General features: G+C 33.7%; 3 protein-coding genes across 3 annotated transcripts; 1 reads left to right on the top strand and 2 right to left on the bottom strand.

Annotated features, from left to right (window-relative positions):
- Positions 1-533: 533 nt before the first annotated feature.
- On the bottom strand, positions 534-4,982 carry LOC131948115 (protein cornichon homolog 4). Its single transcript, XM_059309632.1, has 5 exons — positions 4,700-4,982; positions 2,628-2,696; positions 2,211-2,323; positions 1,463-1,603; positions 534-1,276 (listed from the first exon to the last, which is right to left on the bottom strand). Exons 1-5 carry the CDS (start codon positions 4,772-4,774, stop codon positions 1,246-1,248), a joined length of 429 nt encoding a protein of 142 aa, XP_059165615.1. The 5' UTR covers positions 4,775-4,982; the 3' UTR covers positions 534-1,245.
- A 5,447-nt stretch (positions 4,983-10,429) lies between these two features.
- LOC131948106 (retinol dehydrogenase 13) lies at positions 10,430-15,402 on the top strand. The gene is made up of 7 exons (XM_059309622.1): positions 10,430-10,698; positions 11,269-11,387; positions 11,714-11,869; positions 11,998-12,102; positions 12,370-12,582; positions 12,775-12,982; positions 13,458-15,402. The coding sequence occupies exons 1-7, from the start codon at positions 10,577-10,579 to the stop codon at positions 13,672-13,674; spliced, it is 1,140 nt and encodes a 379-aa protein (XP_059165605.1). The 5' UTR covers positions 10,430-10,576; the 3' UTR covers positions 13,675-15,402.
- Positions 15,403-15,919: 517 nt separating this feature from the next.
- On the bottom strand, positions 15,920-18,328 carry LOC131948108 (RRP15-like protein). The gene is made up of 5 exons (XM_059309625.1): positions 18,236-18,328; positions 16,846-17,174; positions 16,661-16,746; positions 16,360-16,516; positions 15,920-16,107 (listed from the first exon to the last, which is right to left on the bottom strand). The coding sequence occupies exons 1-5, from the start codon at positions 18,267-18,269 to the stop codon at positions 15,949-15,951; spliced, it is 765 nt and encodes a 254-aa protein (XP_059165608.1). The 5' UTR covers positions 18,270-18,328; the 3' UTR covers positions 15,920-15,948.
- Between the last annotated feature and the right edge of the window lies 1 nt (position 18,329).

Genomic DNA, 18,329 nt, shown 5'->3' with positions numbered 1-18,329 from the left:
GATTAGAAGAAAAGTAAAGCTTTAATAATGGCAGGATACATAGTAATAGTGAAAAACATTCTCATCTGGTGGATTTTTTTATATTGTATAACAATGGCACATTTCAAATCTTTAAAAAAAATACTCAGCCATACAGCGATATATGAATTTTAAAATATTGAGCAAAATTGTAATAATACACTTAGATATTGTTTCTAATTTTTAATGTTTGAAACAACAGTTTAAACTTGTATTCAATAACAAGCTAAAGTTAGGGAGATAAATGATATGTCAATTAAAGTTTCATTATAATAATGTGACCTATTTTCAAATATCATAGTACTTTCCTCTAAAAAATGAAAGTAGAAAAATTTCAATGCTTTGTAGTGATGTCATATAAGAATGCTATAATTTTTAAAAATAATTTTAAACAAAGCAGTTTTACTGTGATATGTATTAAAAAATTCTAAATTTATATGAAAAAAAAAGAAAGTAATAAATGACAATACATTTTTATTTACATAATTTGTGTATCATTGTTATCAATTAAAAAAAGTTAAAAATAGCTGATAATAAAGTGAAACACTTTTCTTTCTATGTATTGTATTCTAACATTCACAACAAACACAACTGATATAAATTAAGTACTTCATGCAAATTTGAAAACTATATTGATAAATTTGTTAAACCTTCATATTACTATCAAAAATATAGAATTTTCTTTTGCTATGTATTGCTTCCTAACAATGGCCTTAATGCTCTAACCCTAATCCTTATCCTAACCATGATGGTGATATTAGTAGATGAATTTCTGTTATTGTATTGTAATAGTGCCTTTTTCATGAAAACCACTGAATTATAGCCAATTATTTCTTCCAAAATATTTTTATAAAGTATAAGCTTTGCAATAGTCAAATGCCTAATACAGCCAAACTTTAATTTGCAATAGTATCTTATGTAAATTAATCTATAAAAGATTAGCCTGCATTGTATTAAATACTATTATCAAAATGTTTGACAATCTGGGTAGAGTAATACAAACACTGGCTAAGTGGATAAGCTTGAACACATTATTATAAGTTTATGAATACAATACAAACACATAAAAAAATACCCTGATATGTACATATTAAGAACAACAGTTATAGCTGTGAATGTTAATTCCTTGTTCAGTGGATGGGTCAACTGGTGAGGCTCTTACAGTCAACAAAGTTGTCAATGTTTGTTCATTTTAATTACAGGAATTACTTAAAGCCTTTAATCGACCTAATACCCTTTGACTAGCGAGTAGATCATCCTGAAAAGTAAACACATAATGATTATCCTTAAAGATAAAGCATAATAATGTTTTTATTACAAAGCAACATACATACATGAGATATGACAAAAAGTGACATTCAAGCAAGCTCATCAAGTTAGATGGATCTTAAATTTTAGAAAATTGAAGTTAGTTGCGGTAAATGATTAAAAAAATGAACCGTACCAGTAGAGGAACACAAAGAAAAATACTAGATGAAAACCTAGCCTCGCTAAACTTTGCCTCATGTAAGTCTTTAAAAGCTTTTGGTTGTGAATCTCTGTGGGGTCAAACACTCCAATATTTCCTGATGGCTTCCTTAAATACCTGTTAGAGAAATAAAAAACAGTTTGTTATGTTATTCTTGTTGAACCCTAACAAAATACAAATTAAGATAATTGGAAAAAGAAGATGGCTCTGGAATGGGCTTGTTTTAAGAATGAATACAGATTACATCACAGGAGTGGCGCTTAACTAGACACCTTAAGAAAAAAGAAAACAGAGAAGGCCAAGAGAGATGTGGAAATGCACAGCTGGGAAGCAACTGACAAAGGCAGGAATATCTTGGGGGACTGCCAAGAAAATTGCAGGAGACCAGCAAAAGTGGAAAGCTCTTTCTGTGGCAGCCCCATGTGTCTTGCTTGGACACAAGAGGGAAAAGATGATGATGAACCAGGAACTATATACAGATGCCAATTTTCTCAACTATCCCCAGGTTAAGTATTAATTTAGAACTAGTAAAGTTACTCTTAAATGATTCATACAAATGTTAAATGAACTTAAGAAGATAAATAATTCATATATATTAAGGTTCAAAGTAATAATCATAAATTTTAATACATACAAAGTATGTACCCATAGCAGTGAGTTTATTCAATTTTTGTATTTATAACCTCTAGGGGTAAACATTCAGTTTTTGACAAAAACTACTAACCTGTAAGTGAACCATGCTCCTAGAGGACAATACAGTATGAACAAAATCCAGTGTCCTAAACACAACAGTAATAGAGACAACAGATTGTGGCAAACCATCTCAACCAGAACCCACTGAAAACAGAACATTTGTATACAAAATTAAACCAAAGAAACAACTTAGTGGGATGTTTTCAAATATGAGGGATGTTATAAGACAGTATACATTATAAAAAGTTCAATTTTATATAGTTTGGTCATTTATTTTTTTTATGGCCAGTATATAAAGTTGACCACCAGAATGAAAACTCAAGCAAGGCCTTAAACAATTGAAGACGCTGTACTGAGTTAAATATAAACCCAAAACAATAATAAATAATATTTTAAACATTTTGTTTTAATAACTTTCCAGACAATTGTATGAAAACCAAATACTCACATAATTTAGCTTGTCACAGCATACTCGAGCATTCAGATAGTCACATTCAAGGTCAGAGAGAGTTATTACCTGCAACTAGTTAAGGACTTTAGAAATCCAAAAAGTTTAAAGATTTGTATTTCACATTTAGTAGCGATAAAATGTTGAAACTATTGTTTTTTTTTAAAGAATTTATTTTAAAGAAAATAGATTATTTTTAATTGTTTAAACTAACAGTTATTAAAAACCATTGAATTTATTAGTCTATTATTTTCAGATCTTAATATTGATGATAATAATATATATATATATATTTATCAATTATATACGGCATTTTCTAAAACATGAAAGTTCCAACTCCAGTTTTCAAAATGTTCACAACAAGATTTTTAAGTTTTGAATCTCATAATATTTCTACACTTGGTGAAATGAAAAAAATTATTGTGTAATAATGGTTTAGAGATATGCTTTGCCTAAAAATATTGGTGGATTTGGAAAGGTATAAAAATCTTTAAAAAAAACAAAGAAATGTTTGGTTCTGGATAACATATATATTTGTATATAGTTTTTTAATGTTTGTTAGCCTACTTAAACTTGGAATAAATTACAATTAGTACTAACAGTATTAATTTAGTATTAAACATTATCATATTCAACATCATTTTCCTGTGGAACTCTTGTGGAGCATAGGGAAACAACCACAAGTCTCCATCGTACTGTTTTGTGCAATTACTCCAAGTCAGGTCCATTATATTCAAGCTGCTTGTTCTTCCAAATTTATTTTGTTCCCCCTACTTTTGACTTTCCTCAAGGATTCCAATATAATGCCAAACTACAGATCTTAATTGTTGATTTTTATAAGATGTGTCCAATCCATCTGTTCTTTGCTATTAAGGCTTTGCCCAGTTTTTTTCCATAGTTTGAACAATTGAAGAGAACAGATTTCATGTTGCTGTTTAATGTCTTATTTTGGAAAGCATATTAACTTAACAAGCATTATACATTGTTTACAAAAGTAAAAGATGTTACAAAAGCAAACTCCCCACCTCACCAATGATGTAACAAAGTTCAGCAACCAACTTATTCATCACACTTCTACCCCCCACCCTTTTTTCAATCACCAAAATTTGAAACTATGGCCCAGTGGCAGTGGCGTAGCGAGGTCGGGTGTCACCCGGTGCGGCACTTAATGGTGTCACCCCCCCCCCCCCCCAGAGGCGTTGCGACCCTTCCCGGTGACAAACTTTCAAGTTTTCGATTTGCACCCCCCTCAAGTTTTTCTCTATATATTTTGCTATTTTTTGCCTTGGTGTCACCCCCCTAAATGGTGTCACCCGGTGCGGTCCGCACCCCCCGCCCCCCCTCGCTACGCCCCTGCCCAGTGGCATAGCTAGGTCGGGTGACACCCAGTGCACACTTTTTTGTCTTGGTGTCACCCCCCCCCTCAATGGTGTCACCAGGTGCAGTCCGCACACTCTCCCCCCCCCCCCACACCCCTATGACTTTGCTACAGCTTTTTTCTTTCTTCTCTCCCCACCCCCCTCCTCCTGTGTGTGTGTGGACAGTATGTGATTTAGAATTAACATCACTAAATCTTGTACAATTTAATTATTTTAATAGGCAACCCCCTGCCCCTTGGTCTGAAATTATTTAACTAAGTTTTAGTCTGTTTTACATTTTTAGATTTTAGGCTCTTAAGTCTTAAAGTAAATTTGTAATTTAATCTAATAATTTAATAGGTCTACTACTACTATTCAATAATTAATTATTAATTAATAATATTAATAATCATAATTGAATAATTAGTAATTAGGCCTAGCCTAATATATTTAATTAGACTATAATTAATTATTATTAATTAGACTATATCACTAGAAATAGATCTAGATCTAAATAAATAAATATAGATCTAATTAACTAATTAGCCCCCCCCCCCCCTATTAAAGTTAATAATATTAATAGGCTAATCATAATTAAAATTATTTAAATTATTAGACTATATAGGCCTACTAAATCTAGATCTATATACTAGGCCTAGACTCTATATATATATAATATATAATATATTATTATTACAGTAAAGGCAAGGATACAAAATAAACGGCTAAAAATAGCAGAGCTCCTTCGTCAAACAACGAGAAAATAAAGAGCATTCCATCGGGACCCATTTTTTTAAACCAGTGTGGGTGTAATGATAATAGCCTACAAAACAGTATTATAAAATGTAGATCTTAACCTACTAGATCTATTATTACTAGATTTCTAAATTGAATTGATACTCTAATGATCTAATCCTATTCCTCGCTAGTGTGTTAAGTTAGCGAAGATCGATTGACAACGAAGAATCACGTCCGTTCGTTGTGCTACTTTCGTTTGCTCTCCAGATTCATATTTTTAATGCACTAAAAAGTTCGTCTCAGTCAAAACGGGACCCGTCAAAACTGTTCTACTGATTTCCCAGTGTTTCTTTCAGACATTTTACTCCTGGGGGGGGGGGGGGGGGGAGCGGGGTGGGGGGGTGGGTGGAGACGATGGCACATGAATCATTCAAGGAGGGGGGGGGGGGGAGCGGTCGGGCTGTCAAAATAAGTTTTTTTTTTCTTCTTTTTCTTGGGGGGGGGGGGGGGGGGGGGGAGATTCATAAAAGATTATAACGATGATATGATATAGGTCTACGACCTTTAATTTTTCTGTTGAAGGTCCTAAACTTAAAAATACATTTAAAATAGTTCGGTTTGCAGAAAACTACAATGGATTCACTACAACCTTCAGCGTTTACCTATCCAGTTTCAGTTATAGACTACGCATTTTATTTGTTAAATTAATTTTAACTATAGGCCAAAACTACACCCTCACACACACAAAACATACCGCTAGCAACGTTTTGCTACCAGTGTTTCTTCCAGACTTTTTTCTCCGGCGGGCCTTGAAATTTTCTTGGAGGGGGGTGGACTAAAATTTCCGGGAGGGGGGGGGGGGCGGACACTGTTAAAAGTATATATTTTCTATTTTCTATATACATTCCATTTCGCCTTTCCCCCCCCCCCCCCCCCTCCGAAGAGATGCCTGGAAGAAACTGTTTACTACACATGAATAAATATCCACCTCTTAAGAACATTATGAAGGGTAAAGCAGCTGGTAGAATCCCACCCGAGGCACTATCTGTCGAGAACTGCAGTACCCACTACACCATAGGTTCTGAGAACAAGAGCTTGAAGCTGAGACACCAGCGAAGAAAGGCGAACTTCATAAATGCAACAATTGGAGAGAATGAAATTTAAGCCATTGGCAAGAAATTAAGACAAGAGCAGGCAATTTAAGTTTCTACAAAAACACGTCGTGTACTGACCACATAACTATAGTGAGTGACAATCCCTCTCTATACAAGCCTTTATAGTTGATTTTTGTTTAGGCGTTTGATAGCGTAGACAGATAGGTCGTTGATGAACCCCATATGGCATCCCTCCGAAATTCGTAAACATTATCCAACACCCGGGTTCGAGTTCGCCGGAGACATTATATTGGAACCACAAGATAAGGAGGGTGATGTGGGTACGCAGAACAGTAGCGTAGCCATGAGGATCGTCTCATGGGGGGGGGGGGGGGGTCAAATTTTTACCCGGGGACAAACTTTCGATTTGCACCCCCCCTCAAACTTTCGATTTGCACCCCCCTCAAACTTTTTATTTGCACCCCCCTCAAACTTTCGATTTACACCCCCCCCCCCCTTATACTTTATATATATACCACTGACGCAGAAACACACTTTTAAAAAATATATTTTCAGTGAAGCACAAGTTCGGATTGTACTGGACCAAGTTGGATGAATCGACAAAAACCAAGAGCTCAACATAGGCCTAAATGACGATTATGAGAAGGGCGTTGAAGTCCACGCCAAATGCATTGCCGCTGTATGCAGAATTGTAACCTGCTACTTTCGTCAAAAATTCTTTTTTAAATATAGATTTTTAAAATTGCATTAACTCGCGTATTTTTTGCCTTTAAGTTGCTTGTCTTGCAAAGGTGTTTCAATAAAATACATTTACGATGGCTACATATCAAAGGCAAATAGTATTGCGGTATACCATCACCCCATTCCAAAACAGCATACTTCATTGTGTATAACATAGTTTCTTCCAGGCATCTCTTCGAAGAAAGTCTACCGGTCCCTCCCCCCCCCCCCCGAACGAGATGGAATTTATATAGTAAACATACACTTTTACTAGTGTCCGCCCCCACCCCCGAAAAATGTTTACCCCCCCCCCCCCCCCGAAAATATAAAGTGCCCCCCCCCCCAGTGGCGGAACTAGAAAAAAATGGCCCCCCCGCAAAAAAATTTTTTAGGCCCCTATATATATATATATATCTATATGTATATATATGTATATATATATATATATATATATATATATATATATATATATATATATGCGGCACTTAATGGTGTCACCCCCCCAGAGCCATAGAGACCCTTCCCATGGACAAACTTTCAAATTTTCGATTTGCACCCCCCCCTCAAGTTTTCGATTTGCACCCCCCCCCTCAAACTTTTTATTTGCACCCCCCTCAAACTTTCGATTTACACCCCCCCCCCCCTTATACTTTATATATATACCACTGACGCAGAAACACACTTTTAAAAAATATATTTTCAGTGAAGCACAAGTTCGGATTGTACTGGACCAAGTTGGATGAATCGACAAAAACCAAGAGCTCAACATAGGCCTAAATGACGATTATGAGAAGGGCGTTGAAGTCCACGCCAAATGCATTGCCGCTGTATGCAGAATTGTAACCTGCTACTTTCGTCAAAAATTCTTTTTTAAATATAGATTTTTAAAATTGCATTAACTCGCGTATTTTTTGCCTTTAAGTTGCTTGTCTTGCAAAGGTGTTTCAATAAAATACATTTACGATGGCTACATATCAAAGGCAAATAGTATTGCGGTATACCATCACCCCATTCCAAAACAGCATACTTCATTGTGTATAACATAGTTTCTTCCAGGCATCTCTTCGAAGAAAGTCTACCGGTCCCTCCCCCCCCCCGAACGAGATGGAATTTATATAGTAAACATACACTTTTACTAGTGTCCGCCCCCACCCCCGAAAAATGTTTACCCCCCCCCCCCCCCGAAAATATAAAGTGCCCCCCCCCCCCAGTGGCGGAACTAGAAAAAAATGGCCCCCCCCGCAAAAAAATTTTTTAGGCCCCTATATATATATATATATCTATATGTATATATATGTATATATATATATATATATATATATATATATATATATATATATATATATATATATATATATATATATATATATATATATATATATATATATATATATATATATATATATGCGGCACTTAATGGTGTCACCCCCCCAGAGCCATAGAGACCCTTCCCATGGACAAACTTTTAAATTTTCGATTTGCACCCCCCCCTCAAGTTTTCGATTTGCACCCCCCCCCCCCCTCAAGTTTTCGATTTGCACCCCCCCCTCAAACTTTCGATTTGCACCCCCCCCCCTCGAGTTTTTCTCTATATATTTTTCTCTTTTTTGCCTTGGTGTCACCCCCCTAAAAGGTGTCACCCGGTGCGGTCCGAACCCCCCGCCCCCCCCCCTCCGAAAATTTCAAGTGCCCCCCCCCCCCCGAAGAAAAAAGTCTGGAAGAAACACTGCCAAAGACCAACCCATATTATAACCGAATATAACCCCTCCCCGTTACGGGCTAAACATGAAATTAAACATTAATACATTCAAAGGTGATATAGATCTTTTGGTTGTTTTTAGGCTTAAAAGCTAGATCATTGTATCCTAAATTTGATTAACTTTAATGTATTTAGTGTTAATAACTAATGTTCAATTAATACGTGTACTAATTATAAAACAATTAATAATATAAAGACGAGCCTTACCTTCCTTGTTGTGTGAATTAGACTCGTCAACAAAATACTTCATCAGGTAAATGAACAACTACTGACTAGTGTCTTTAACAAAATGTGCAGAAGTGGTCAGTTTACAGTTCAGTAGTTCATAGACGGTTCGTTAATCTATGCATTACATCTTACTGTAAGAGTAAGGGTGTGGTGAGGGGTAGAGGTGAGGGGTAGGGGTGAGAGGGGGGTGAGGGGGGAGGGGTGAGAGTTGGGAAGGTTCAAGGGAAGGGGACTAGAAAGTGCCGATAAACATCTACATCAATAGTGCCGACTTTTTCCGGTCGTCTAGAAGACCAGAATAGTCGCCGCAACATTTCCCCAGCCCGATTTCAAAGCGTGCCGGCAAAAACTTCAGATGCTTCGCTAAAGGGAGATAACTTAAACTTTCACAAGTTTATTGATACAGTTGTTAAAGTAAAAATGAACGCAATTATAAATGTATGACACACAATCATATATATATATATATATATATATATATATATATATATATATATATATATATATATATATAATAATGTAAACAATATAACAATCCTTTTTTGTTCTCCTAATCGACGCCACTAAAAGTAAAAAGATAGGCTACGTCTTTGAAGTTGTCTATATGTCTGGCGGTCTCTCGAGCTATAGTCTGTGCATTTTTCTCAAAGACGTTTGCCGACTATCGTGTTTTTTTGTAACTGTAGAACAGGGGTCTCCAAACTTTTCAGTCCGAGGGCCGCATTAACTATCAAATTTCAGTTCGGGGGCCAGTTTCTTCCAGGCATGTCTTTGATTTTTCTGGGCAAAGTTCCTCCGCCATCACCAATAAACGGTTTTTCCGTGGACAAAAAGATCTCCGCGGGCCGGATGAGAGGACATCGCGGGCCGCATCCGGCCCGCGGGCCGTAGTTTGGAGACCCCTGCTGTAGAAGAAAGATAACTCAACCTCCACCTAATTTAAAAAAAAAAAATTAATTTAAAAAATAATAATTTTTTTTTACATTTTTTATTAAAAATAATTTATCCAGGATTTTTGGGCCCCCAATCGGTCTGCCCCCCCCCCCCCCGCATTGCGGTGTCTGTCGGCACTGTTGTTCCGCCCCTGCGTCTTTGAAGTTGTCTATATGTCTGGCGGTCTCACGAGCTATATTCTGTACATTTTTTTCAAAGACGTTTGCCGACTATCGTGTTTTTTTGTAACTGTAGAAGAAAGATAACTCGACCTCCACCTATTTTTTTTTTTTTTTTTTTTTTTTAATTTTTTTTTTAAATTTTTTTTTTAAATAATTTAGCCGGGATTTTTGGGCCCCCATTCGGTCTGGGCCCCCCCGCATTGCGGGGTCTGGCGGCACTGTAGTTCCGCCCCTGCCCCCCCCCCCCCCTCCCGGAGAAAAAAGTCTGGAAGAAACACTGGCATATAATTTATAATGCGCAAGTTCTCAGTGTGGAAAAACGCAGTAAGCTAAATACGTATTATAGACAGGATTTTGTTATAGTTAGGGGTGGGGGTGTTATCAAGTTTTTCACTACATATAAAATATTAATAAAATATAATCCATAACGATTAAATAACTTGTGGGTTTATGACATTCAAAACTTTGAAACGGCACGATATCACATTGCTGTGAATAGTCGAGTATTTTTTTCAGTAGGCTCTAAGAGTTGACACTTTTTTTTCAAACAATAATTTTAGAATACAAACGCAGACAGATAAACAACTATGTAAAAATAAATTTTGACTATTTTGTTTTATTTTTTATTTTATTTTACGAAAGTGGAATAAATATAATTTTTATTTCACAGGTAAAAATGCAATCGAACAACCGAAGTGTGCATCAAAATACTTAAACTCTAATAGTAAAGAGGTTTTCATTCTAAAGTTGCAATGTTCATCTCATCATAGTACTAACTAGACTCTACTTAGAATCTAGCCTACGCACTTTATTATTTACACTAAATAATTTAACTATACGTAGATTACTTCGGGGAAAATAATTAAATATTGACATACACTTAGATATAGGCTAGATCTAATTATTATTGATCATTATGGCTGCGAAAAATAAAGCAATGGATGATTTTTTCGCAAATATGCCCAATCCTGATGCAATTTTTCAGTCATGGTGGCCCTTTCTCATTGCTGGCGCAGTTGGAACAATCTACGGATTCAGGTAGACACTTGTAATTGTATAAGTCTATAAGATAAGGGGCCTACCTACTATTAGTTACTTATTAGTATAATTTCTAAATTTCATATGTACTGACATGTTTATGAGCTTTAGGCCCCTAAAATTCCTAAATTATTAGTAACTAGACTAATTAGTAATTACTAAATTTAAATTAGCCTACTTTATATTAAAATTTTTATAGGCCATGGATGATTTTTTAATAATTTTACTATTTAGGCCTACATACTACACACACAGTTAAATAAATAAATATAACAAATCCTGACGAGAATTCAGAATCACTGAGATGGCATGCATAAAAATTAAAAGGCCTACAAGTTACAACATTTTTTTAGGGCAGGGTATGGGGAAAGTTGCATGGCTTGGATTTTTATGGGTAATGCAAAGAGAGAAAAAGTAGGTCTAATGAAAATTGAAACAGAAACATGAATTATTTATGTTATTTATTGATAATTTGTTTGCCGAAAATAATTTTAGTTTTCATTTGATGTTTTTTTTCTTATGTAGAAGTGGTAGGCATAGTTGTAATTTTTATCTTGAATGTATTTTCAGGCAGTGGGTTCGTGGCCCTAAATGTATAGGTGGTGCTAAATTGAAAGACAAAACAGTGATAATTACAGGAGCCAACAGTGGAATAGGCAAAGAAACTGCTTTACAATTAGCACGCAGAGGTGATGTTTAAATGCTTTGGCTCTTATTTTATATGGACGATGCCTGCAAATTATGTAGACCTGCCTTACATATAAATTCTTTAGATCTGTTGTACTATAAACTGAGCAGAAAGTTTTGGATTTGTTTAAAATTGGTCTACCATTTTGTATTAGTTTTTTTAATGCCCTTTACTAGCTGATGCTGTAATTAACTTCAGTTAAATCATGCTTTTGATATTGTTAAATATTCATATTTCTAATTCGTTTTATTTTGTTTAATTTAATGATTTACCTATTTAGTTCAAGTAATGTTAAAAAATTGTTTGCATGCTGTTTTTTTTATCTAGGAGGAAAAATTGTGTTGGCTTGTAGAAATGAGGCTGAAGGTAAAAAGACAGCAGAATTTATCAGGAAGGAAACTGAAAACATGGATGTTTATTTCATGAAACTTGACCTAAACTCTTTTAAATCCATAAAGGAATTTGTTGAAAAATTTAAGAAAAGTAAGTCAAGCTGTCCTTTTAAAATTTATTAATCTTTCAAAGTGTTTTACTATCTTTATTTTGACTATTCTAATAATTATTATATATATATACTGTTATAACTGTTCTTATTTTTCTATCTCGAAAAGAGGAGAAACATTTGCATATCCTTATAAATAATGCTGGAGTAATGATGTGCCCAAAAGGAAAGACAGAGGATGGCTTTGACATTCAGTTTCAGACTAATTATTTGGGTATGTATATTTCTGTTGAAGTCCAAGGTGACAAACATTATATAATTGTTAGTTGCCCTATTGTGTTCACTATTATTATTAATAACAAAAAATTTCTTTCAGTTGCAGTTTCTATTAAATAATCTAATTTGTACATTACTATATTTTTGTCTATGAATATGTTGCTAACACACTCTTTTATAACTTTCTGTTATGATTTTTCATTTAATTAAAATTATGTAAATTTATCCACTCCTTAAATCAAAATAAACTTTGATATTACTTTAGGTCCTTTCCTGTTGACTGAATTGCTGCTTGATGTACTGAAAGAGTCAGCACCGAGTCGGATTATTAACACCACAGCTTCAGCACAAAATCTGGGGGACATTAATTTTGAGGACATCAATCACGAAACAAAAGAATACAGTCTGGGTGATATGTATGCACAATCCAAATTAGCTGTAGTCTTGCATACTTTTCAATTGGCAGAAAGACTAAAAGGTTTTTTTCTTGTCTTTTTTCTCGTTTAATATTGCATGACCATTGCTATTTTTTATGCTTTGAAAGTGTTAGGAAATATTTTTTTTAAATCTGTTAATTGAATTTTAACATTAATCTCTCAAAAGGTTTCTGTTAGTTAAGTAATTTGTTTAACCGACAAAAAAATTATACTTTTCATTTCTTTTGTTTTAGATACTCAAGTTACTTGTAATGTTGTAAACCCTGGCATTTGTAATAGTGACATCTATCGCTACCTCCCTCTCAAATCAAAGAAATTTATCCGAGTCAGCTTTGGTCCATTTATGTGGTTTCTTATGAAGTATCCTGAGGATGGTGCTCAGATTTCAGTATATTTAGCAACCGCTGAGGAGTTGAAAGAATCTACTGGTAAACATTTCAAGTAAGTTTTTTTTAACCACTGACTCTTATGTTTCATAATAATAGTATGTAAATTAATTTGAAAAGCTAATTTATTTTTGCTTCTCATTTAAAGTTATTTCTTTTTTTTCTTATATTAACAAAAAATTACCTAAAATATTATTTAGCAAATTGTGCCAAATTAAATGTTTTAACTCTCGAAAAAGACATTGTTTTTTTCTACAAAGCAAAGGACTGTACTTAAAAAAAGCTTTGGATTTAAAACATTAACTGTATTCCTATTTTTAAAATTCCTCACATAAACCTTTATTAAAAATAAATTTCCTTCTAGACCTAATGCTTCTAAAGTTAGATTAAGTATAGTTTCAATGATCTTGGAACAAGAAGCTATCTTTCCTTTCCTCTAGTCTAGTACCCTTCAGCACTGGGTATACTAGACTCTAGCTCTGCAAATTAACCTAATTATGTTAAATATATTTTTGTTTATCTTAAACTAGAGATTCTAAAGAAGAGCCTTTGACTGGGAAATGTCAAGAGAAACTGCTGCAAGAACAGTTGTACAGAGCCTCACTGAAGTGGACTGAGCAAGCAAGGGAGGCTGGCGCAATCACTGCTGAAACCAAAGAAGGCAAGGAAGACAAAGAAGAAAATACAAAAGTCACTGAGAAGATAGAACCCAAATCTAGTACAAAGATGGAGCGGGTTACTCTTTAACTCAACAGATCTGTAAGCCTACTGCTACCCGCAGTTAGTATTTCATCCTGATAATTTTATTTAATGAAAACCAGTTGATTCTTACAGTAATAATTTTTTTTTATACTTAAAATGATAGACACAAAGTGTACATTGGAGAGTATATATTTTATTTATTAAGCCTAATTTGTAGTAAATTAGGAAATAAAATGCACTTTGATAAAAGATCATGGAGGACAAAATCTAAATTTCTTGTTAATATTCAGACATGAGTTTTAAAATTTCTATATTTTAAAATTATCTGTGAAATGATGCATTAGGGTAGTTAATCCTCTAGTGTTGAAATAATTTTGCTTATTATTTCTAGTCTTGCAACCTATGTACATATTGTGCATCTCATATAGTTATTCTTCTTATGTATTATTATCAATAGCATAATATGTATGTTTATTGTCTATATGTATTTATTCAAGAGGTTTCTAAAACTATTCAGCATTACAACTTCAATTTGAAGTTCTAGCAAAAAAAAAATTTTCATATGTACATACTCATTTTAAAAAATAAATATCTAAGTGTTTGCATTATGTATAATCAGTTTTTACATTTCATAGCAAGATCAATCAAGTCCATATAGTAATTGGGTTTGACCAAGGCATTCCAAATAGCTGTCTAGCATTTCCTAAACTGTTTTACTAACCTCTAAAGGTATCAAGCACACATAACCTATAACAAAAATAGGACAACTGACTGATATGTGATTTTATAAATATATAATGCAAATCATACATTATAAGTTATAATGGAATTTAGACATTTTTAGAGAATAGTAATTTTTATATCTTTATTAGATACAATAATAATGCCTTAAATTATACTTAAGGAAAAAACTGCACACTAATTGTCAATTTATTTTTTCAATTCAAACCATTGTAAACTACTAAATAGCAATATTTTTTGTGAAAGTAATCAAATTTAAATGCTTTTTTCAATAATATTGTTCCATACCACCATTGTATTCTATATGCACAAACTATTAGATTTTTAAATTTATTCAAATGCTGATCGAGTTTCAGGGCAAGATATTACAGGACTAAAAAAATGCTGGCTTTTGTTAGAATGTTATACCGAAGAGTGTGATAATCAGATTCTATAAGCAATACTTTACCATAGATAAGTGTGTTCTGTATGACATTCCTCTAGTGCAATGTACAGTTGGTTATGAATAACAATAGATTGGTTTCTGGAGTTGTCATCCAAAGTACTTACAAATGCTCTTCTTTTATAAGACTAAAGTGTACTTTGCATTTATTTTACATTAAAACTGCTGTATTATTCCATATTTTTTAATGCAGCATATTTCCATTATAAGCTCTCCTCATCAAATGTGCTAAAGATAATTTCATATAAATGTGATGTAATGTTGTGATAAGTGGGAAATATTTTTGTATGGAAATCAAATCAGTGTTAGTAACTGTTAGAAAATAGTTTAGAAATATATATCTGGATTAATTTTATTTACTGCTAAAATAATTTAAGTTATTGAAAAATATTTTTTTTTTTTCAATTTTTTTAACCAAACTTTTTTTTTTTTAAATGAAAATGTCAGTAGTATAGTGTAGAATTTATGAAAATGTATAGTAGTTATGATCTCCTCTTGATAAAACTAAATGGAAATGCGATTAACTGTAGATGTTAGCGCTGTATGTTATGTCTTTCACATTATCTTACAAATAAAATACTTCAAATTTATTGTGAAACCTAGTAACTTTTTCCAATACAGGCAACCACTGATAGAATTTTAATTTAATGTTTAGTTTAAAAAGAGGGTAAAACACTTCTTGTAAACTAAAATACAGATGAAATCTCAGGTAGATATTATAAGATGGTGCCTTTTTTATGAGGAAGTAATGTGTTGGATATTGTAAAACTACAAACAAAACCAGCCATATGGCACTCTATAACAGTCACTACACTTTTTATCTCTAGCTGATATGGAATTTCTGACCCCTTTTCAAATATTTCGCTTAGTCAGGGTGCAATTGATTTATTGTGTCACAACTGGACTCAAACAAATTAAATTATTGCCGAGTTAAATTAAGAAAAATTGATGTGGAGTTAAATCAAGCTCATAGCAGAAGCAAGCGTCAGTTGAAACAATTATTTTATAGATATCTGTTTATGATATCTCAAGAATCAAGTCCTCCCTAAGTGACCTAATTTTCAATTTCCTTGCAAGTTTTTCCTAATTATTAAACCTAAACAACTATTATTTTATACTTTGTTTTAATAAAAAACTTAATTATCATCTGATAAATCATCGTCTTCCATGGACTCTTCATTGGCATCTCCATCACTATTATCATCTTTGTCCCAATCTTTCATCTTTGCACCTAACATAAAATCATCTTGTAAAATTTTCCATTTGCCTTTCTTTTCATCATCATTATCCATAATCTGTAAACAAAAAAAAAGGCATTTGAAGCATTTTTAAAACTTTTTGTTGTTGTAACTTAAGATCACGTGACAATGTCTTTGCACAAGACATGTATTTAGCATTGATCTGCATATTAATTTAAAGTATTTTTAAAACCATAATAGCTCACAGATGAAAATGTCGGTGTGCAAATTCCCCAAGACATGCATTTAGTAATGGTCTGCTTATACAATCATACAGAATGATGGCGAGACATTAAATAACACACTAACCTGGGGGCTTTTTCCCTTCAAACGATCAAGAAATTTTCCTTTTGTAAACTCTGACATGACCATGTCCTTTTTTCGTTCTGAAGGCCCCACTGAAGATAACTTTTCTTTCATCAACTTTTGGTGTTCATTTACAGATCTGAATAACTGAACCATACCTCTAGGAAATAATTCAAAGACATTCAATTAGATAACAAGATATTGAATAAGTAAGTTTTAAAACACTTCAAGAATTCATTTCTGCAAAATTTATAAATGAGAACAAGAAAATGAAGAATCAATTAAAAAATTCTTTAATACTCACTGTGTGGCAATTTTTCTCAACCTAACCTCTCTTGGATTATCAAGTACTGATGGCTTTTTTCTTCCCATTGATTCCCATATTTTCCTCTTTGAAAAGAAAAAAATAAAGGTAAATTTGCAACCTTCCAAAATGAGATGTAAAGGAGCAAACTAACAACAATAAACACCAACAATAAAAGCATTTACCTTCTCTTCTTTAAAAAATTCACTTCTTTTTTCTATCTTTTTTGAATTCTTTGGTTTTGTAAGGCCATCTCCATCCTTAGTTTCTTCCCTTAGTCTTTTTCTGTCTGATATATCTTTCAATATTTCTTTATTTGTCTTTCCCTTTGCAAGCAACACTCTATTGCTTTTGGAAATGTCTTTAGATAAGATTCTAGCCACAACACTGGCCATTCCAGATTTTTCTTCAACATTTTCTTGTGGATTTCCTTCTGTACCTATGTCAGAATGTCTGTCATCTTCTAAGTCTGAAAGTCTATCTCCTGCTGAGTTTTCTGAACTATAATCATAATCTGAAAATAAAGTATCTACTATTTAAGTATTTTTATTGTGTTATCCCTGTCCCATAGGCCTAAACAACGAACATTTAAATGACAAGAAAAAACCAGATCATAGTTTAAAGTTTAAGTAGTGTAGTGAGATTAGAAGATTGCAGAAAGTTTTTATATAGAGCTATTTGGGTTAGATTTGCACAAAAGCAGGGGAAATTTTCACAGGTAAGCGCTAGAATTTGAGCTGAGAGCAGGGTGTCATCCGAGACGCTCAGGTGGGGTATATAAACCAGAGGCTTAGCCTTAGGGGGATGGAGAAACGATGGCCATAGCCACTAATTTATGCAGCACATGTGTTGGCACTATTGTCTCCTTACGGCTTAGATGCACGCTACACACTACAGACTACACAGAAGCGATTCCCCCGTCAAGAAAGAATAGATTCTGCACTGTTCGCATAGTACAAAATAAATAAAGATAGCCGGAATAAGATACGCATGCGCAATGGAGAGAAACTACGACTTGCTTTCGCGGCAATGTTTTCGATGGTACTGCGCATGCGTGTGTTTACAACCGCAGAACCCTAACACCAACCCTAATCTAATCCTATCCCTAACCCTCATTCTAGCCCTAACCCTAGGTCACTGCGCATGCGCAGAACTATTTTTTGCAGACTAAGTGGAGACGTTGGGGAGAAAAATCTTCTTCTGAGTAGTCACTTCGTAAAGATTTACAGTTTAGTGAGTTTACAGACCACTAGGCCTATTCTTCATTTTTATTCGTCTGTGATTGAGAGCAAAGTCTAAAAAAAATTTACAACTGTGACTGTGACACATTGTGCATTTTTGTAAAGGAAAAGAACGACGAGTAACTGTCAGTCCTGTCAATGACTGACTGAAGTCTGGTCTTCTCAGGAACGTACAGCATAAAAAGTTACAAATTCACAACTGGGTCTAAACTCTAAACGAAAGATAAGTGGTAAAATGTGTCTTTTTAATTAGGCTTCAGCGAATACTTTAGGCCTACATTAATTACATTAAAATATATGCTTAATTAATATATGTAGGCTACATGTTTTATACCATCATCATCTGTCTCGCTGTTCATGCTTGCCATGTTGTTTTTATTTACTAGATCTCTAAATACCGGAAATGAACGGAAACTGTTTAGAACCTT

The sequence above is a fragment of the Physella acuta genome, unplaced genomic scaffold (genome assembly GCF_028476545.2).
Source record: "Physella acuta isolate Inbredline_101_S28 unplaced genomic scaffold, ASM2847654v3 ptg000623l, whole genome shotgun sequence".
In the NCBI taxonomy this organism is placed as follows: domain Eukaryota; kingdom Metazoa; phylum Mollusca; class Gastropoda; family Physidae; genus Physella; species Physella acuta.
The sequence above is the reverse complement of the archived record's forward strand: the minus strand, read 5'-3'. Positions and strand labels throughout refer to the sequence as shown.